The sequence below is a fragment of the Benincasa hispida genome, chromosome 9, assembly GCF_027475165.1.
Source record: "Benincasa hispida cultivar pf3 chromosome 9, pf3_genome.v1.1, whole genome shotgun sequence".
NCBI lineage: Eukaryota > Viridiplantae > Streptophyta > Magnoliopsida > Cucurbitales > Cucurbitaceae > Benincasa > Benincasa hispida.
The window spans coordinates 64,575,178-64,596,918 of NC_143486.1; the positions used below are offsets into that span (position 1 = coordinate 64,575,178).

Consider the following 21,741-nt stretch of genomic DNA (forward strand, 5'->3'; position numbering starts at 1 on the left):
TAATAATCAAGAGTGAGAACTCGAGCATCTAACTCCGAGAAATTGTATGAAGTTTTTGAAGGGTTTAAGTTAGCCTGATTTTTTAACAATAAAGTATCCTCGTTAGAAAGTGGTTTGAGTAAGAAGGTAGATAAAAAACCTGTTTGGATTGACTTGATAAAAAAATATTTTTTTAAAAGACTAATTTCTATTTTTACAATTTTGACAAGAATTGTTGAAACTATACTTCAAAAGCTATTTTAAATGATTGTCAAACACTCTAATTTTTTTTCCTAAAATGATTTATTTTGTAGATTAAACATTAGAAAATGTATTCCAAATGCACTCAAAAGACTCAATCGTATCAACTTGGTGGAAACATGACTTAATTAATACTAAGGTTTTTTTTAATTAGTAAATTTATTTTTTAAAATATTTTTTATTCGTAAAATTGAGGGAAATTGTTTTAAACGACTAGATAAAAATATTTATAAATATAACAAAAAATCATAGTTTATCAGTGTCAGTGTAGACACTGATAAACTACTATCATCTATTATCAATGGACAATTTTCATTGATAGACAATGATATTTTACTATATTTATAAATATTTTGGTTATTTTACTATATTTGAAAACAACTCTAAAATTTAAAATTTATATAATCAAGTATTTAATTAAATATAAATTTCACATCCATATTTATGTATATTCTATCAAAACTTGTAAAAATATATCATGGGCCTACATTGGTAAAAGAGCCCATTTTGCGTGGAAGCCTGTTCAAGAAAAGCCCACACGAATTGGTTCAAGTCCAGAGGCCCGAGAAAGAGAGGAAGATGAAGTTTCGTCCCGCCGAGAGAAGGTAGTGAAGTTGAGAGTGATTGCACCATTCAATATTCATCAGTTACGAGCTTCAGTTTTCAACTGATTGGTGCAGCAGGGAGTCATGGATGCTAATTCGTCTTCGTTTAAGGTACTGTCCGTTTTCAATCTTTCCTGCCCTTTTCCGGCTTTGATGAAACCGAAATCTCCAGATGCTTACATTCCATCTTTGATGAATCTATGTTTTTCATTTTTCCATCTTCTGCACAATGTGTTAAAGTCCAGGAACTCGTTTTCAGACTATTTGCTCGTCTTTTTGGCTGTTCATATGATGAGATTATTCGAGTCTGCTTTCGTGGAATCGACATGTCGATTGCGGACACCGATATATTGAAGATATTTTCTTACCTTTCAGCAGAAATGATGTCTGAGTCTTCTTGTTTGTTTTGTTGTAGATATTGGTTGTTTTCTAGAGCTCAACATTGAGCTGAGTCTTCTTGTTTTGTTTTGTTTTGTTTTTAAATTTGCAATGACTTCCACTTTGAAAGACCGTGGGACGTTACTGAGGCGTGGAATGTTTAAAATCATCTACCTCAGTCAGACTTATGACCATAACATCAATGAAGGATGCAGAAATTCGATTGTTTAGTATTTAACTAGATACTGATTACAGTAGTTGAAGACAAAATACTGTTGCAATTGCATATTCCAGTCTGAAGGAAGTTTCTATTTGCGTATTGCGAATGTCAAATGTCAATATCCACAACATTTCCAAACATTGTCAAGAACTGTTCGTATTAAGAACAATTATTCAGCCCTTAATCGTCAATAGTACAAGTACTTATATTCATAATGTTGTTAATTTCTCATACTTAATGATGATCATTTCACATTTCATTGATGTCTTCATCGGAGGAAAAAGAGACGATTTTCTAGATGTCTAATCTTTTCATCATTAAGAATGTCAATATGTTGATTGAAATTTTAGTCGGCTTGCAATCAATGTGGTGTGGCGCTTATCTGCTGTAATAATGATTTTATTGTATAAAACGGTTTCTGTTTGACAGATAATTTTGGGATCGTCTTCAGTGGCTCGTAGGAAAATATTATCTGAGATGGGTTATGAATTCACCATTATGGTATATTCTTTACCTAGAAGTACTTACATTACCTGAAAAGTGAAAACTCTCCCTTCTCAGAATGTTTACCTTTTCTCTCTCAAAATGAAGTCTGCAGATATTGATGAGAAAGCAATACGCAAAGAAAGGCCGGAAGAGTTGGTTGTGGCTCTTGCTGAAGCAAAGGTTAGGTGTCATCTTGCGATTACTTTGTGCTTCACCATATTCTGTGACTGAAATATTGCTGAAAATGTTATTAGTCCCCTTTTGTAAATTGCTTGTACTACATGAACACCATCACCTAAAGAATGATTTTAGATATATAATTTGTCTTTGGTTCCTTGCTAACACTACATCTAGAATTTAGAAACTTCAATTAGCTGCATAATATTTCTAAAACCATCCTATAGTGGATACAATGATTTGCATGGTTTGGATATTACGCCTCAATGGTGAAGAACAAATAGAGTACAAAATTGAAAGATTTGACTAACCCTTCAAGCTGTAGGGACGTGGATTACAAAGCCTAATGAGCTGGAAATGTGGCCACACTCATCTCTTCTGCATCTGTTCTTGTTTCTTATTCTCCTTTAAAATCTCTATATATGACATAAATTGGTATGTGATTATTTTTGCGCAAGCATCTTGTATTAATTAGGCATGAGTTTCATCTCAGGCTGATGCCATCATATCCAATTTACAAAAAATTCATACACATGAAAAGGAAGCAGAACCAACAATTTTGATTGCTGCTGACACAGTATGTTTTTCAATGTTAATGTTAGTCGTTATTCTCTCTGTTGAACAATATGGTGCATGATGGCTTGTATCACATGGGGCCATTTATAAATTGAGGATACAGTCACAGCGGCGTCCATTTTATGATAGGAAGTGTTTCCTTGGAATTGATATTTTCCGGTGTGCAACTTTTTCATCACTCTTTGAAGTCTTAATTGACTCAACTGCTTCATGCCAAAGCTTATTCCTTTATCTTTCACAATTTTAGTACGGGGTTTGATTGTGGGAGTAGGTTACTTTGGCTTATTTCTTAGCTGATGGATATTTATTCTCAGGCAGAAGCCATCTTAGGAAGACTCTCCATTGATGATTTTATGAAGGATGCAGAGCCAACACTATTGATTACTTCTGATCAAGTATATACATCAAGTCCTCTGACATTCATCCGTTTTTTATATGTTTTAAGTGATTTCTTAATTTCGACCTGAACCATATAGGTACTGTTTTTTTGCTATGTTCATTGCATGTCTCTCTCTACCTGACTCAGTAAAGATTTCCAAAATTGACGTTAGGATTTGTAGACTTTTTTTTTTTTTGGGGGGGGGGGGGGGGGGTATTATTTGCGTTCGCTAACTTCTTCTTCTTCTCTCTCTCTCCTTTATTTATTTATTTTTATTATTATTGTTTTTTTAATAATGATAAAAGAAATTAACAAAAGGATGATAATAAAATGTTAATCTTTTTGGGATCCCATTTCTGAGAAGATCCGAAAAAGGCTTGATTCTTGGAAGAAAGGTTACTTTGCTAAGGCAGGCAGACTTACGCTGATCAGATCTGTTCTAAGTGACATTCCTATTTATTATCTTTACTTGGCTAGACTTATGCTGATCAGATCTGTTCTAAGCGGCATTCCTATTTATTATCTTTCTCTATTTAGGGTCCCCAGCTCAGTGTTTAAAAGTATTGAGAAATACATGAGAGACTTTTTATGGGAAGATGCGAATGAAGGTAATGGGTCTCACCTGGTTATTTGGGAGTATGGTTCATCAAGGTGGGTTGGAGATTGGGAATTTAAGACTTTGGAACAAAGCTCTATTGACTAAGTGGGCTCTGATGTTTTGCCCTTGAACCTGAATCCTTGTGGCATAGAGTCATTGGTAATAGATACGACATTCTTCCCTTTGTCTGGATGGCAAAGGGGGTTAAAGGCACACACCGGAAGCCTTGGAAAGATATCGCATTAAAACTCCCCTTGATCTCCATTTTGGTTCGTTGCATCATGGGGGACAGTTAGGATACTTGCTTTTGGGAAGATCAATGGGTTGGGGATAGTCCTCTATGTTCTGCGTTCCCTCATCTTATCACTTGTCATCCTTTAAAAATTGTCTGGTCTCCAGATTTTTTGTTGTGGTCGGGGAGCTCCGTGTCCTTTTCTTTCGGTTTCCATCGTCGTTTAACCGATAGGGAGACGACGGAGGTCAACTCTCTTCTTTGGTTGTTGGATGATTGTGATTTCAGGGAGGGGAGTAAGGATACTTGAGTTTGGAAGCCTAACCTTCTTGAGGGCTTTTCCTGTAAATCTTTCTTTAGGTCGTTATTGGATCCCTCCCCTGCTTATAAGTCAATTTTTAATGTGGTTTGGAGGATTAAGATACCAAAAAAAATAAAGTTCTTTACTTGGCAGGTTTTGCTTGGCCGTGTGAACACCTTGGATAGGCTTGCTAAGAAAGGGTCCTTGTTAACAGGTCCTTTCTGTCGTATTCTCTGTCGGAAGGTAGAGGAAAACCTAGACCACTTTCTCTGGGGCTGTTAGTTCACAAGGTCTGTATGGATTAGCTTTTTCCAGGAGTTTGATGCAGATTGCTAGCCGAGGAATATTGGTGCAACGCTCGGGGAGTTCCTCCTCCACCTACCTTTTAGAAAGAACGGCCGTTTGTTGTGGTTTTGGGAGGTCTGTGCTGTGTTATGGGATATTTGGGAGGAGAGGAACAATAAGGTATTTAGAGGTCTGGAAATTACCGTAGTGAGATTTGGTCCTTCGTAGTGAGGTTTCATAAGTCGCTTTGGGCTTCGGTTTCGAAGCTTTTTTGTAATTATTCTATAGGCAACATCATGCTTAGTTGGAAGTCCTTTCTTTAGATGGTTGCTTTTGGGGGTTTGATTTTTTGTATGTCCTTGTATTCTTTCATTTTTTTCTCAATGAAAGTTGATTTTCCTAAAAAAAAAAACGTTCATTAGAATGCTTTTAATCTCTGGCATCTATTTCTTTCTTTTTCTTAATAGTTTATGACTTGTGACAAAATTTCTTGAATCCAGCCGATAATGGCAAGTTGGTGCTTAATGGTTTTTCCTCAGTCTCTGCCCCCTTCACCAATAACCAGATCAAATATATATTGCCAATCTCATGTGAAAGACCTGCCGCCACTCATTTTGCCCTATTATACCCATTTTACCTTGAGAAAGAAGTTAATAGAACTCCTTTCCCTTTTTTTTTTTTTTCCCTTTCTTTTCTTTTTCCCCTTTAGAATTTATTCTTAGACCCTGTTGCGTATTGTATCCTGAAAACATAAATGGTCTTTTCGTGATAACATATGCCATTACGACACTTTCTTGTTCTGTTTGCAAAGTTCCTCTTAGACATACTTTCTTACTTCTATTGGTAATTGATGTGGAGGTGGTGATCTATGAAGGTGTCATCAGAGAAAAACCAGCCAGCAAGGAGGAAGCACGACAATTTATGAAAGGTTTGTTTATATAGTAGTTATGAATTTCTATTTTCTTTACTATTTCTTGAATGTTTTTGTTCGATAAAAAAATTATGTTGCAGATTTTTCAGGAGGGCATGCAGCCACACTTGGATCTGTATTTGTCACAAACCTCAAAACAGGATTTAGGAAAGGGGAATGGGATCGAGTAGAGGTATATATATATCTGTTTATCTGTTGATGATCTTTATAGTTCTCGTTTACAAGTTCCTGTGTCTCTTGATATTTTCCCTATATAGTATTAACAAAGACACTCACGTTCCTTAGACTGCTACCTTCTCATTGACTAAACAAATGGAACGATACCCTACTTTTATAGACCTACTATAAACTTATTCTACAAGACCAATCGCCTTGGTATGTGATCTGATAAGGGACCAGCAGAATAGATGCCACTAGATACCTTTTTTTTTTTTTTTTTTTTAAATATATATATATAATGAGAAGGAGCTTCCTGTTCTGATGCTATCCAGTGTCGGTTTTCTGATTCCTAGCAACTGGTAGATGACTTCTAGAAAATTTTAGTTCTGTTTACTACACCACACAATTTTTGTTTTCTTATGCTCCAATATTGACATGTGCTCTTACAGATCTTTTTCGATGAAATACCCGATGAAGTCATCGACAAGCTGGTAGGGATTTCATTTTATAGGTTGATGTTGGTTGTGTTTTCATTAGGAAAACGAAGCATTGTATCTTTTGTTATCTTGATTTTTTTTCTTTACATTTTAGGTCGAGGAGGGGAGTGTGCTCAATGTCGCTGGAGGGCTGATTATCGAGCATCCTTTGATTTTACCCCATGTGAAAGAAGTGGTCAGCTTCCTTTCTTCTTTTCTATTGACAATGATCTCAAGCTTTTATTCATACATGGAATCCATCATTTTGGAAAGAAGCATCCAGCTGGTGATATGGCTCCCCTGCTTGCATTCATATACTTGGATCATTGGTTGTGTTCCATCTGAACCTTGAATAAAATATTCCTATAATCCTCCTAGTGGTTTGAATTCCATAAATATGAAGTGTATGTAGCATGCATGTACGTGCATGATAATGAGTTCATATGACATGAATATATACACTCGTAGATATCGTGAGATTACATCATATTGATATGATAGTTAAAATGGTATCTAGAAAAGGTTGCTCACTCTTAATGCTTATTGTGAAGGAGGGAAAAAAGAAAAGACAGCTATACCGGTTAATTTCGTGGTATAATTTTAATTTTAGTTTTAGTTATTTATTATTATTTTTTTTCCCAAAATAACTTTTGTATACTTGGGTAAAACGTGCGTACGCAGACAAGCTTCTTCTGTCTATAAGTCCTGAAGATTAATACTGTTTTATTCTGAAAACGAGATACAGTTTTACATATGGCCAACAAATCGGTTGGGGCATCCACAAATATGCCCATCGTGATAACTTAGGGACCTTTGGATCTCTGCAGGTAGGGACGACAGACAGTGTGATGGGTCTTCCTAAGGCTCTGACTGAGAAACTCTTGAAGGAAGCCATGTAGGTGGGTGGTATGGATAAATCACATTTACATTTAGCTTATTTTCTAATGAACATCTCTTTCCTCCATTGGGGAACTGTCAGCCTAACCTGACAATCAATTATTCTTGCTTCTTGTGGACTTCGGTAACAATGAACTATTATTTGTATTAGCAATGTTGTAATCAGTTAAATATTTAAAAACGAACTTGTATCCCTTCTGAATTCATATTCTCGCTTCTTGTTGGTATGATCTAGCAGTTCCTTTCATACTATTAAGTGTATAAAAGAAAATTTTAGTTCTATTTCTAAACTATGCATCTAACCAAAATATATTATCATGAGTGATGGTCATATTGCATAAATTTTTCCCACCTGTTTTTGAGAGTTAAGATCAATAACCCAAAACATTTTGTTTATCCTTTTTGTTTTAGAACGGGTCTCTGCAAATCTTGAAAGGTTGTAGGTTTGTTCATATTTCCACCCAGAAAGCTTATTGGTCGTGTAACTAGTGTGCCACTATTTAGACAATGAATGAATTGATGAACCAATCAAATAATTAGGAACCACTTAAAGGATCTTGCAGAAACTGTACCAATATTACAAAGATGCAACACAAGGGAATTTCAGAGAGTACCGGCTTCAAGGCACTGACACTTTTATAGATTGAGGGGAAAACGCATATTTACTATTTTGCAGTGCATTGTTCTCCTGGATGGAGTTGCAAAGTGATAAATGATAGATAGGCTTGCTTTCCAACAGGCAGGGCACCAAAAAGTGACCGAACAAAAAAAAAAAAAAAAACAACTTTCTTATCTGAAGGAGAACTGAATTTCTTCCAGCGTTCTTCCTTTCGTCTCCGGGACCCAGAGTATGACAAATGCCATTGTGAAAGCACTAACCAACATGTAGATGGCGAACGTTCCTGCAGCCAATAGCAGCAGCAGCATGTTGGAATCTAATGCAATTCGATTATTGAGAGAGAGAGAAGGAAGTAGGAAAAAAAAACCTCCATTGCTCCATTCCAAAAGCAAGTTTGCAGTCATTGTGACCAACCAAGCAATGAACCAGTTAGCTAACGTTGCCATGCTTCCTGCGAGACCTTTGATATTGATGGGAAGAATCTGCAGCATTTTTCCCCCCCTTAGACAACATAGAAGCATCATTCAAACCATACAAATCACAATGTTATGGGGATGTGGTATCAATCTTCCCAACTAAATACAGGTAAAAGCAGCTGTTCTCTTTTAGATTATGACATGGGCAACTGTCAAACTTCATATGGAGTCGAAAGAAAGAAACATATAGGCAATATGAATGACAAGGAAGGTACCTCAGACATTATAACCCATGGAATAGCCCCAAGACCCAAAGAAAAGAATACCACCAGGGCCTGAAGAAAAGAAACAAGCGGATGACCATTTCAATGGGAGAAATAGTTTAGATATCAAATTGTATTTAGTCTAGTGCTGCTTTGAAATAAACATACCACGACACCAACAACTGATAAAATACTCAGAATGCTAAATAAATTGGAAGTGTCTGGGGTAAGATCCTGATACAAATTTAAAATAGCAGGGAAGACGTGTTAGAGATGTTCTTTATGGTCTTGTATAATTATAAAATGCAATCCTTCAATAATTTTTACCTTCAAAAAGAAGACTACGGACACAGTTAAAAGACTAAACGTCATTCCAGCTGTGGACACCTAAAACAAAAACATAGTGTAGTTTTCATCAACATTGATATGAGAAATGAATCCACATTTTCACCATATTGTACAAAAATTTATAAAATAAAAAACAATAAACAACAACATATTACTAATATGAAGATTATAAAAAATAAACGTTTTAACTTGTTTAAAAAAAGTATAAAATGTTCATTTATTAATTTAATTTTTTTAATGAATTTATTGTTTTATAATTTTTTCAGAAATATTTATTGTTTTATCAATATTTTCATCTACATTTTCGTAAAATTGAGACATTGATATTTGGTTGACATAGTCATTTCAAACCTTGCTCCTAGATAAATGAGGAGAAAAAAGAAAACTTACGATAAGGAGAATTCGACGGCCTGCTCTGTCAACCAACCATGTCGTCACTGCAGTGGCAACAACCTAAACGATATGAAATTCCATGTCAATACTAAATTGGCAACAATGCATGTATATAATAATTTGTATAAGACATTCTTAAAATTGAACCTGGACTGCACCGAGCCCACACGTAGCAGCATTACTTGATTTAACCCCTGTTTCATACAAAATCAACAGGCACTCTTAACAAGATCCTTCAATTGACTAAAAAGCAAAATATAGAACAAACCTTATTGGTGAAATCTATACATCAATGTAGTTTTAGAACTTAATGCCAATCATGTTTTATTCCGTAGTAGTAGCAACAAGTCGATTAAAGAGCAAGTAATCTCTTCCACTTAAATTTAAATGAGGTTAAATGATAAATTCAATCTCTATGGTTTAGAGAAAGTTAAAAGACTTTTAGTCCTATAGTTTAAAAGTTAGAATTCACTCATATGGACTATTTAGAACGGTTTATCAAACCATAAGAATGAAATTCGAACATTCAAAATAAAAAAAATTAAAATTTGATTTTCTCCAAATTATAGAGATCGGATTTGTAATTTAACCGATAAGTGATAACCACACAGGATTAAGACAAATTTTTTTCCATACCAGCAGCTGCAAATATGGTACTTGAATAGAACAACACTGCATTAATTCCAGTAAGCTGCTGCAACATTAGTAACCCAATACCGATCTGCAATTTGAATGATATAGCAAAAATGATCAATGATACTGTCAAGTTGGAAAGCTGAAAGAAAATGTCCAGTCAATGATTTAGTAGTTATACCATCAAAGGAAGCCAGTATCTTCTCCGCTTGAGTTCTGCAAATCGAATTGTTGTTCTTTTGCTTGTGGTTGCTGCAGACCTCTACACAATGTGCATCAGTCAAAGAGACATGAGAGAATTGACCAAACTATTAATGTCTGTCTTGTAAGGAGTTTTTTGAGGAATGATAAATATATTTAATAGCCAACTTGCAAAGCAATGTATTTGATGCCTAATTTACCTTGATTTCATTCACTTCAATAGATATATCAGCATCAAATCCCCGAAGAACTTGCAAGGATGTTTCAAATTCTTCCGTCATACCCATTTTCGCCTGGACTTAGTTTGAAAAAGACTCGTATTCAGAATGTAAACATAGTATGCATAAATAAAGTTATCATAAGGAAATCTACTTAAGAAACTTACCAGCCACCGAGGAGATTCTGGGATAAAAAACAAACCAGGTATCAGAACAGTACAAGGCAAAATTCCTGTGAAAAAAAGGGCAACCATTAAAATGAATTTCACTTTAGAAAAGAGAATGGATTCTTGGAAGGAATCTTCATCATTACTAAGCCAAGAAACTTTAGCATGCATTTCATGATCAGTTGCTAAGGAAAATCTGAAATTGCTATGCATATTCGTCCTATTTACCAACAGAAGCAATATTATAACATGTCCCTCAAGAGCATTACCCAGAACTGCAAGCAGTCGCCATGGTACGAAAAGTCCAAGAAGATAAGCAAGCATTATTCCAATGGTGACAGAGAGCTAGAAACAAGAAATGAGAGTATCTTAACAACAAAAAAATACTGTGAAAATAAAAGAAGTCAATAGTTCTAACTTCTAACCAACCTGGTTAACTGAACCAAGGCCCCCTCTCAAGTTTTGAGGAGCTATCTCAGCAATATATACTGGAACCTACAATCATCAACAAATGTTGTACTCTTGAGATTCCATAAGAAGTAAAGAATTTAACACAATATATACTCAATAACGTCTAACCGTATATGAGATTATTCCCACACCAAAACCTGCCAACAACCTCCCCATGTAAAGGAAAGAAGAATCCTACAAAGCATTAAATAAGCAAAAAGGGTAAGAGATTGAGACTGATTCTATTGTCAGCCATTACTCTAATCAATTTATAGTAATACATTAATCACCCAACTTACTTTTGCAAATGATATAGCAAGCCACCCTATAATATTAGGAATTGCAGCAATCATCAAAGACTGAAATAAACTAAAACACATTAGTCATGAAAACCAGTAGAAACTAAACAAGATATATCGTGCTAAATGGAAAATGCTTCATGAAGGATCTTACTCCTTTTCGACCAATGTATTCGGCTATCTGACCACTGGAAATAGCCCCAACCATAGCACCCACATTGGATAGAGAACCGAATACAGAATACTGAACGAAAAATCAGATATAAAAAATCCAATGTGATATTGTTCGAATGGGGTTGGGGAAAGAACGGAAGGTATTATGAATCCACACCTCCGGGACTGTGAGTCGTAGATCCTTCATTATCGAAGATTGGGTGGGAGATGAATAGCCACACTACATCAAGTGAATCCAAAAGTTCATTAAAACTCAATTCGAAAGTAACTGTGAGATCGTGAAACGCAGTATTGGCAATAGATCAAATTAAACACCAACATAATCAGATGAACTAAATCGATTCTCAACCAAAACTTCCTCTCCTAATTTATTTTTCGTACAATAAACAAAACAAACATATAGAAGATGGAGAAATGATGAGTACGGTAAAACCAAACTGGATTGGACCGAGAGCGACGATCAAGACGCAGGCAAGAACAGAAACGGAGGTATCACGAATGGCCTGCGATGATCCCATCATACTGGATTGCCTGGATCCCATACGGTACCAACTTCCGGTATGGAGGAAAGGCTTCCTGAGATCCCTCCCTTCCTCATTCTCATCCCTGAAACTCATCTCTTCCGCTTCTGTTTGAAATCGACAGTGATGTATTACGTCACTTTCCGATCACAATTAAGAACACGATAGGTATCGTAATCAAATGCCAATCTGTTGGGGGTGATTGCCAGAGAAAGAAACGAACGATAATCTGTTTCAATTGATTGCCAAAGAAAGAAACGTACGTTGTTTCTGGTTGCAACGGGAAACAAGAAATGGCAGAGGAGAGATGAGAGAGGGCGGGAGAGATCAGTCTGCCGTTGTTACCTAAATTCATATATACTTACAGCCATGGTGGGTCCTCATTTTGCCACGCTGTACCCGACCGTATACTAAGCAAGCGTCTGTTTATTGGCTCGACTGGGCGGGGGCCCCATAACGCCATCAAGGCCTCTTCTTATTCTTCTTGAATCTAGGCCCAGCCCATGAAACTCCGCCTGACCTCATTATGAGCCTATCCCAACAGTCTTTTTCCATATATATATATATATATATAGGACCAAAGTAACAATTTAGTCCTTATACTTTGGGGTAACAATTTAATTTCCGTACTTTAAATTTTGTAACAATTTAGTCATTATACTTTCAAATTGTTACAATTTAGTTCTTAACTTTAAAAAATTATCAAAATTCGATGTCAAATTTTATTATTTTATGATGTTGACTTTGTATTTTACCAAAAATAGTGAATCTCCAATAAGTGTATCAATTTATTTATGCAAAAAATTTCATTAAAATTTAATATTAATTTTGAAAGTTCAGAGACTAACTTATCAAAAGCTATATTGTTAATAACACAAAAATTAAGGGACTAAAACTCATTTTTAACCCTTTTTTAAAATAGTCTTTTTAGTTATGATAGTTCTTATATACTTAATTTTAGTTTTTTTTTTCTTTTATTAAACATTATATCTAGTTCTCACTCTATTGTTGATTTGCTAAAAAAATTATGGATTACCATTTTTTTTGCATAAATTTTAAATATTATTTAACCAATTTTGATACAAATACATATAGACTAAAATTTTCAAGCTTTTGAAAAAAAAAAAAAATGCTAAATTTAGACGAGCAAAAGTATAAATATAAGAATTGAAGTAGAATGAAATTAAGAACAAGTTGAGGTAGAAAGGATAACCTTGGTGAGGCAGTAAGAGAGAGAGGGCTACACCGTCTCTAGAAAAATAAAAATAAAAAATAAAAAAAATTATAGAGTACTATACTCCCTTCATTCATACTATAAATTTGTTTTCATAAATATCAATAGTCTTTACGTAATTTTTAAATAAATAGAGTTTGTTATGCCATCTTTGTTTGTAACATTTTTTATACTACCATAATACTATAACATTTTCTATTTAGGGGCCGTTTGATTTAAAGGATCGTAGATGTTCGGAAATAAAGAATGTCTGAGGACGCATGGAATACAATATTTGAAAATCAAATATGACTATTTTGTTGTACGTGGAAAATGGTATCGGAAGTTTATGAACAAAATTTATGTTTGTATTTAATTAATGAGATTAAGTATGACAATCTTATATGATTGTAATAAATAAATTAATTAAAAAATAAATATCATTCGATATATTGATAAAAGTTAATTAATCAATAATCAACAATAATTTTAATTATATATATTTGAAAATTAAATAATTTATAATTAAAATCAACCAATTAGTATTTTAAATGAATATCATATTAATTATAATCTAATACTTAATCATTTTTAAAATTAATTAAGATCAACATAGTAATTTTAGTTTTAATTAAATAATATAATAAAATATATTTTAATAAATAATATATTATATAAAAAGTAAAAAACGAGATAAAAATATGAGATGTGAACGAAGAACGTCAATAAATAATACTAAATTTTTTTTATAAATTTATGATGAATGGTCAAATTAAAATTAATCTCAACAAATAATTGTTTGATTATAAAGGAATAATCAATTATTATTATTAAAAATAAAATTTTTATATTGATTAAATTTAACGAATCACGATTGACTAATTAAATATATTCCAGATATTGTTATCTAATTAATTACTTATTCATGTAAAAAAAAACAATTTTATTCATCTAATAAATTTTATTGTAACAATAAGCAAGGAAAATATTTAAATAAATTATCATTAATATATTAAAATAAATATTTATATTAAATTGGTTAAATTAATATTAATTAATTAAGTAATTAACTATTTTAAAATGAAATTATATTAAAAGGTGAAAAGGAAAAGGAAAAAAAGAACACAATGGTAAATGAGGATACTTGGTAATAGTTAGAGATGTTCACGGGACGGGACTAGGGATGCCATTCCCCATCCCCGTCCCTACTCCCCATTTCATTCCCTTCCCCACGGGAATCAAGGCAGGATTCTTGCAGAGAATTTGTGGGATCGGGTTTCCGCAGGAATTTTTTCTCGTTACATTTTTTTTTGTAAAAAACTAATTAATTTAAATAATTAATGTGAACGAATTTTAATTAAATAATCAACTTTATCACTAATTTTGTTATTATGATTAGTTTTACATGACAACTTGAACTTAAAATAAATTACTCAAACTTTGATCTAAAAAAGCTAATTAGTTTTTGTTAGTATAAATAAATAAATACAAATCAAATTATTCACATATATACTCTAAATTTAAATATTCAACATAAACATATGCATTATATTTACCAATAAACAATCAAATTTCAAATTTAAATGTAATATTTATATAATAATAATAACAACATAATATTAGATAACTATACTAAATAAATAACAATACGGGGATGGGGAACGAGGCGAGGGTGGGGGCGGGGACGGGGAACATTCCCCGTCCCGTACCCATTTAGTTCATGGAGAATTTTCTTCCCCATTCCCCGTTTCGTGAAAAAATTGAATATTTTTAGGAATAATTTATTTCTTCAAAGTGTTGAAATATGTGAAACAAACATGAATTTTGTATAGATGTGTCAATTATGCAGAAAACTCTTAAACTATTTGATTTATAAAAATTAAATATTTTCCCAATAATACGTTGAATAACCACTAAATCTAAGGAAATTAGGGGTATAACAGTCATTTGGCTGAAAATAGAGGGCAAATCGAGAAAGTAAAAATTGTCCTACTTTTCCCTATTTGAAATAGTATAGATATTGATAGATGGGGTAGATATGGATAGCCAGTGATTACAATGGGCCGAACCATGGGCTGATGGAGTAGATATGGATAGCCAGTGATTATAATGGGCCGAGCCATGGGCTTACTGTGGGAGAACTCGAGGACCCCAACTCACACAACAACTATAGGGCCTATTTCTTGAAAAATGGGCCTGGGCCGACAGTAAGAGAATGAGAGGACATGTACCCGCTTACAAAGGAAAGCAGCGAAAAGTTGATTTCCCAGTGTGGAGGGGAAATCGAAAGAGCCAGTTGGGTTAGAGAACTGAACGAGCGAGCGACAGACAGAAACAGAGAAGAGAAAGTGCTTGAAACGAACAACAACAGCGCCAGGATTTCCCTCTCCTCCTTCGCTATGCCATTGATAATCCACTTCTCTACTCTGTAACACAATTCGAAACCCCTAACCTGCTCAATTTCACAGTTAATTTCAATTTCTCTTTTTGTTAGACTCAATCCAGTTCTTGCTCTTTCATCTGGAGCATCGAGTTTTTGCCCTCGTTCTGATTCTCCACCGCTACTGTTGCCTCCGATTGTGTTTCATTTCGACCAGATTGTCTGAGTAAAGGGGGAAAGATACAGCTTGAATCGAATCTCTTACATATGGGAGAGCAAACGCAAGTGCAGGTTCAGACTCAGACACAAAGCCAATCTCAACCACAATCCCAGCCTCAGAATACGCTTCATGAATCCTCCAACTCCACAACCCCTATCGCTCAAGCCACTGTAATGTTAAGCGAGGTGATGAATGCGCCATCGCAAACCTCTTCTCCCCCATCCAAAATGCCCTTGCGTCCGCGGAAGATCCGAAAGCTCTCGCCGGAGGAATCAGATCCAAATTCCTCTCACGCTCTTGCCATTCCGGATGGACCGAAACCTATCGCCACCGGTAAATCTAACAAAAGCAAGACGACCCAACAACGCGCCGCCTTCGCGTCTGCCCCAGTTCCGCCTGCCCGTTCACTTTCCTGTGAGGGCGAGGTGGAAATCGCGCTTCGGCATCTCCGGAATGCGGATCCACTCCTTGCACAGTTGATTGACCTCCATCAACGTCCTACCTTCGACAGTTTTCAAACCCCATTTCTTGCCCTAACTAGAAGTATCTTATATCAGCAGCTGGCTTACAAAGCTGGCACTTCTATCTACACCCGTTTCATTGCCCTTTGTGGCGGCGAGGCTGGTGTTCTTCCTGAAACGGTTCTTGCTTTGAACCCTCAACAACTCAGGCAAATTGGAATTTCGGGTCGTAAATCTAGTTATCTTCATGACCTTGCGAGGAAATACCAAAATGGGATTCTTTCAGACCCGGCAATTGTAAATATGGATGATAAATCGCTGTTCACGATGCTCACAATGGTCAATGGAATTGGGTCCTGGTCTGTTCACATGTTCATGATTTTCTCGCTGCACAGACCAGATGTGCTTCCTATCAATGATCTTAATGTTCGCAAAGGTGTTCAGCTTCTTTACAATCTTGAAGAGTTGCCTCGACCATCGCAGATGGATCAGTTATGCGAGAAGTGGAGGCCGTATCGATCGGTTGGGTCGTGGTATATGTGGAGGCTCGCTGAGGCAAAGGGGGCTTCTTCAAGCGCCGCAGCAGTGGCTGCTGGTGCCAGTTTACAACTACAGCAACAAGAGCACCACCAGGAACACCAGCATCCACAGCATCCACAGCAGCCACAACTTCTTGACCCGCTTAATAGCATTCTCAATCTTGGGTAAAACCTTTATATCTGTAGCATTTTTTCTTGTTGGTTATTTATTTCCAATTATTACATGCAGTTCGTGTAGGAAAATCTATATTTTTCTCTTTTGATGGATATAAACTAAAATAAGTTTTACTTCTTGTGTTGGAGCTTTCACTATGTGCAGTCCGAATTGTGTTTCTTGCATCTATTGTTTAGCAAATGCGGCCTATCATACTTATACATGTTGTTTAGAGTGAACTCTTTCTATTGCATCTAGCTTCTAACGAAATCTATTTGCATATCTAAAATTAACGATGCTTATTTGCAATATTTCTTGTGACGTATATAAGTAAATTTTTTTAAATAAAAAATTTTAAATTTCCAGCCGTCTTTCTGGGATCGTTATGCTTCTTTACATATTGCCCTTTTCTTGTCTGTACTCTTTTTATTTCTATATTGTGCTTCCAATTGTGTCTGCTTTGTTTTCACACACACACACACACACATGTGCAATCCTTTTATTTTGGTAAAGAAACAAAAAAATTCATTAGGAGAATAAAATATAAAAAACCACGAGCTATTGGCTAAGTTAAATACTTGTTGTTCCCTTCATCATCCAGATGCTTGGTGAAAATAATCACTATCCATGCTTATTGGCAACATTATTTTAGTCTTTGGTTGCTGCAGGTTTCTTATGATAGGGGATAGCATAGGTCACTAGTATTGAAACAGACCCACAAGCTAAATTTGATAATAGCACGTACTTCTATATTTGTTGAATGTTTAATCAACTTCTCTGTTGACATTCCATACATTCTCTTCATCTCTTCCTGTCCCATATGGGCCATCGATCTTCTTCGGTAGTATACCATGTGCAATGTTTAAGATGGTGAGTTGGGTATACTTCTTCGGTAGTTGGATCATTGATCTTCTTGTCTCTTGAGTGGTTAAAGAATGTGGAAGGTGGATATGGAAATGAGCGTCACTCTTAAGGGCATCGGTTATTCATATCCTTGTATTCTTCTCTTCTCTTCTTTGGTGCTTTCACTCGGTGAATGGCATACTGTTTTTTCCCTTCTGCTTTCTATTATTGTTATTTTTTTTGAGTTTTAGAAGTCTGTAATTTTACATAATTTTTTATTTTTTCCTTGTTTTGGTTTTCTATAACTAGAGCTGTCATTTTCATATTTTATTTTCAATTTGAAAATCTAGGCTAGGCACACCTTTCGGAAAAGTTAAAATGGAGGTGCTCTTAATAAAGCAAGCCTGAGATGCCCCCTCTCTGCTTGAACAGCCCCATTTGTTTATTTTTGTTTGTTTTTAATTTCTTAGGAAGAAACTCAGAAATATTCTTCAAAAAGGTTAGTGTCTCTCCACATTCTCTTGTAAAACCTCAAATTTCTTCATCTCTTCATATCATATAATTTGTTATTCTATGTTTTCGCATACACAAAATTTATTTACATTTAAGTCTCAGAGGAGTACTTTCTGTCTTTTGGATCCAGAAAATAAGATTTGTATCATTAAGGTCTAGCTAAGCATATCTCAATTGGTTAAGGCATGCTCTTGACCAATGGGCCACAGGTTCAATTTAAATATCCCTACCCCAAATGTTGTGTTGATTTGAAATAAGGAATAAGATTTGTATCGTTAAGGTTTATGGTCATTAACATAAATCAAGATGGGTCCCTCTTTAGGAATAAAGAGAAAGGACAAGTTGAACAATTGTAAAAACTTATTGTCGCTGTCCCCAGATTAACTTAGGCATCTGTTTTGTTTTGGCCGGTGGGTCATGAATGATTACTCTCTCATCCCTTTTCTCATATTTTGGATCATTGGAAATTAGTAATAAATTTTTCTCTGTTCTTCAATTTTTAGTTTGATGGTGGTTAATTGGTGTTATCATTCAATTCCTTTATTTACTACTCTGTATGTGATCTCTAATGCTTACCTGGTGATTGTTGTTTCTGTGCCATACGTAAATAGGGCCTGTGCTTGGGGGCAGTAACCCAGATTGAAAAGAGTACATTTCTGCAGATATCCCAATCAATTGTCCACTGAATGAAAAGTATGCCAATTATGTGGGAGTAGAAGACTCAACAATGAATATTTGGTTCCTCGAGGTTGGATACTCTAGACTTCCATACTAAATAATGAAATGACATGTGCTAGGTTTCTTTTCTAGGTTGGTTGACATCACTTTTAAGGCCGTCAACATGTATCATGTGGTGGGGATTTATCGATAGAATGTTCCTCTGAATGTCTGCTCTCAATGTGATTTAGCACAGTTGGACTTCGAGAAAATCGATTGTTCATTTGCGCATATTCAACGGCAGAACAATCTGTAATGACTTTGTGATCTATCTCTTACCCCTTTCTCCGTTTTCATTTTACTGCCTCCTTGGTCATAGTTTGTATATAGAAAAGGATCATGAATGCGGGTAATCAATGACTGGCTGGCTGTGGCATTTGCTATTTGGACTTATCTTACCTTTCCTCATCTATTCAACATGGTGGGAGAAAAGACATGGGTCAGTAGCTTCATTCATTTAAAATATAGCTGATGTTTATAATAATAAAGCGTCGTATCGTTTACGTCTGAGAACTTGATTTATTAGGGACCATGAGGCTTGAGTAGTCTACTTGTCACTTGGAATCAAATAACTTTGAATATCTGAAAGTGACAAGAAGGCCAGCTACTTCTTTTTCATTGTTTTTGGTCTTTTTTGGCAGGGCCAATTTCCTTCCTGTTCTCAAGTGATGGGACATTCTGTCCTATGTGTGTCAGCTTCAAATTGCTCTTTGGGGAGTAATGGATTAAAATTGACACCTAACTAACATGTCGGTTTTTTGAATAAAAGCTGATCGTTTTTTCCCCTTCCCATAACTATGACCAATTGTTGAAATAAACTTTCCAACCGATCAAAATTGATCAAAGTTGACTGAACGTAATTGGATTGGTTTTGAAGTTGCAATGTTAAAGTGGTTGATACTATTAAACAAATTATTTGAATGGACTCTTGCAATTCATCATGGTAGAGATTGAAACTTCTTGATTGAGAGTATATATGTACTCATAGTAATGCTCAAGTTGGTCTGTAGGTGCAATACAACATAAAATTAGTCAATAAATTTAACTAGGAAAATCAGTCATTTTGAGATCCTTAGCTTGCCATCCCACCTGCTTACAGCTCAGCCTACGAACACTTTGAATCCTTCATGAAGTTATTTATCTTAATATTATAAATGTAAAAGATTTTCCACCCAATTTCAATTCTTTTTATAAAATTATGGGCATTTTCAAATATTGTAAATGAGCTAATCTATATTTATTATCATCTGTTATTATGACATTTTGTTATATTTAAAAATATTTCCAGTGGTTATATTTTTATCTAAATTATGCTAAATTTTTGAGAAAAAAAATCTTTTTGGTCTCTAAATTTTAAAAAATAGATGCATTTAATCCTCGAAGTTTGAAATTCACTTAGTTTTCAAGAATATGTTTAAAATGTCACTCTCTAAAAATCTTAAAATTTAATATGAAAAGAATTTATTGATACTTATGTAATGCAAAAGATTTTTTTAATTTTTTTTGTTTGTTATTTTTCATTTTCTTTCTCCCTCATCTCCTCCCTTGTTCTCTCTCCTCCCTCTTCATCCACACTCATTCTGTTCTCTCTCTTATCTCCGGTCCGTCTTCATTACCAAATCTTCTTTATTTTCTTTTTTTCAAACCAATTTCAATAGGAAGTCCAATTGGCCAAGAAAACAATACACACATTTTGAAGTATTCAAGCACCCACGATGTTAGGAATATTGCCACCAAGGATGGGTCAAAGAAGCCACATCAGCTGGAGACCACCACATCACACAAAAGAGCCACGTTGGAATAACAAAATTCAGACAGTTCTATTAAGATTGGCTTTCAACAGTCCTTATTGTGATTGGTCCATCTGTCAAGTATAACAAATTAATATTCCTCCATATTCTTTTATGATTTATTTTATTCATGTAGCCCTAATTGGGCAATCTGTATAAATTTGTACTCATTGTGCCCTTTCTTCAATAAGAAAGAAATCAGCTTAGTATTATCCCTATTCATCTTCTTCCTTAAAATCTAACTTGGTATCAGAGCTCGATATGGCCAACGTCATTGCTACAGGGTCCTCATCCGGTGATTAGATGAATTTTAGTACGCCTCCACTGAATAGCTGCTCAACCAGATAACCAGCACCAAATTAGAAAGAGGCAATTTCATGCTGGGGAATACGTTAGCTCTTCCAATCTTAAGAGGATACAAATTCGAAGGGCACCTTTCTGTAACCAAGGTTTGTCCTCCAATGTTCACCATTTCTACTATACCTAGCACTGAAACTGATGATTTTGACTCTAAAGTATCAGGAGAAGCGTCGAGCTCAACCAGTGAAAAGACTTTCAATCCACTATATGAAGCATGGGTTACTGCTGACCAGCTTTTGTTAGGTTGGTTATACAACTCAATGACTCCCGAAGTTGCAGTGCAGCTGATGGGACATGAATATGTTAAGAGTCTGTGGGATGCTATTCACTCTCTATTTGGAGTTCAATCAAAGAGCTGAAGAAGACTATTTATGTCAAGTCTTTCAACAAATCCATAAAGGTAACACATCAATGTCTGAATATTTGAAACTTATGAAACTTCATTCTAACAATTTAGCCCAAGCGGGAAGTCCAATCTCTACCCGCAACCTTGTGTCTCAAGTTCTTCTTGGATTGGATGAGGAATATAACCCAGTGGTAGTAGTCATCCAAAGCAAACCTGAAATCTCCTGGCTCGATATGCAGTTGGAGTTACTCTCATTCGAAAAATGTTTGGAGCATCAGAATACCAAAAAGCTACTGCAGTGTTTGCTCCTAATGCCTCGGCCAATGTAGCATTCAATCGCAACACAACTGCATCTAAACCATATGGACAAGGAAACTCTCAGGGAGGAAGCCGACAACAGTTCAATGTGTCTAGAGGTAATGGCAACTTTAGTGGAGGAGGAAACAAAGGAAGAGGTCGAGGCAGGAGAAATAGACTTACCTGCCAAGTTTGCTCCAGGTATGGACACATTGCAGATGTGTGTTATCAGAGGTATAATAGAGAATTTGTTCCAAACCAGAACA

The 21,741-nt window shown here is 35.1% G+C and overlaps 3 protein-coding genes across 5 annotated transcripts; 2 read left to right on the top strand and 1 right to left on the bottom strand.

Moving 5' to 3' along the window:
* Positions 1-799: 799 nt before the first annotated feature.
* On the top strand, positions 800-7,146 carry LOC120091467 (Maf-like protein). Of its 3 annotated transcripts, XM_039049505.2 has the most exons (10): positions 800-956; positions 1,873-1,944; positions 2,035-2,109; positions 2,600-2,683; positions 2,997-3,077; positions 5,336-5,405; positions 5,489-5,580; positions 6,017-6,058; positions 6,159-6,239; positions 6,871-7,146. In XM_039049505.2, exons 1-10 carry the CDS (start codon positions 930-932, stop codon positions 6,940-6,942), a joined length of 696 nt encoding a protein of 231 aa, XP_038905433.1. In that variant the 5' UTR covers positions 800-929; the 3' UTR covers positions 6,943-7,146. The 3 variants fall into 3 exon arrangements, with proteins under 3 accessions (XP_038905433.1, XP_038905434.1, XP_038905435.1); XM_039049506.2 differs by lacking the exon at positions 2,997-3,077; XM_039049507.2 differs by lacking the exon at positions 2,600-2,683.
* Positions 7,147-7,452: 306 nt separating this feature from the next.
* LOC120091466 (sugar transporter ERD6-like 6) lies at positions 7,453-11,971 on the bottom strand. Its single transcript, XM_039049501.2, has 18 exons — positions 11,547-11,971; positions 11,279-11,341; positions 11,102-11,191; positions 10,948-11,007; positions 10,778-10,843; positions 10,628-10,693; positions 10,468-10,543; positions 10,199-10,263; positions 10,014-10,106; positions 9,794-9,874; positions 9,616-9,700; positions 9,127-9,173; positions 8,977-9,039; positions 8,566-8,625; positions 8,407-8,472; positions 8,251-8,310; positions 7,927-8,041; positions 7,453-7,842 (listed from the first exon to the last, which is right to left on the bottom strand). The coding sequence occupies exons 1-18, from the start codon at positions 11,736-11,738 to the stop codon at positions 7,730-7,732; spliced, it is 1,461 nt and encodes a 486-aa protein (XP_038905429.1). The 5' UTR covers positions 11,739-11,971; the 3' UTR covers positions 7,453-7,729.
* Positions 11,972-15,101: 3,130 nt separating this feature from the next.
* Positions 15,102-19,065, top strand: LOC120090941 (DNA-3-methyladenine glycosylase 1-like). The gene is made up of 2 exons (XM_039048641.2): positions 15,102-16,620; positions 18,577-19,065. The coding sequence occupies exons 1-2, from the start codon at positions 15,503-15,505 to the stop codon at positions 18,596-18,598; spliced, it is 1,140 nt and encodes a 379-aa protein (XP_038904569.1). The 5' UTR covers positions 15,102-15,502; the 3' UTR covers positions 18,599-19,065.
* The last annotated feature ends 2,676 nt before the right edge of the window (positions 19,066-21,741 follow it).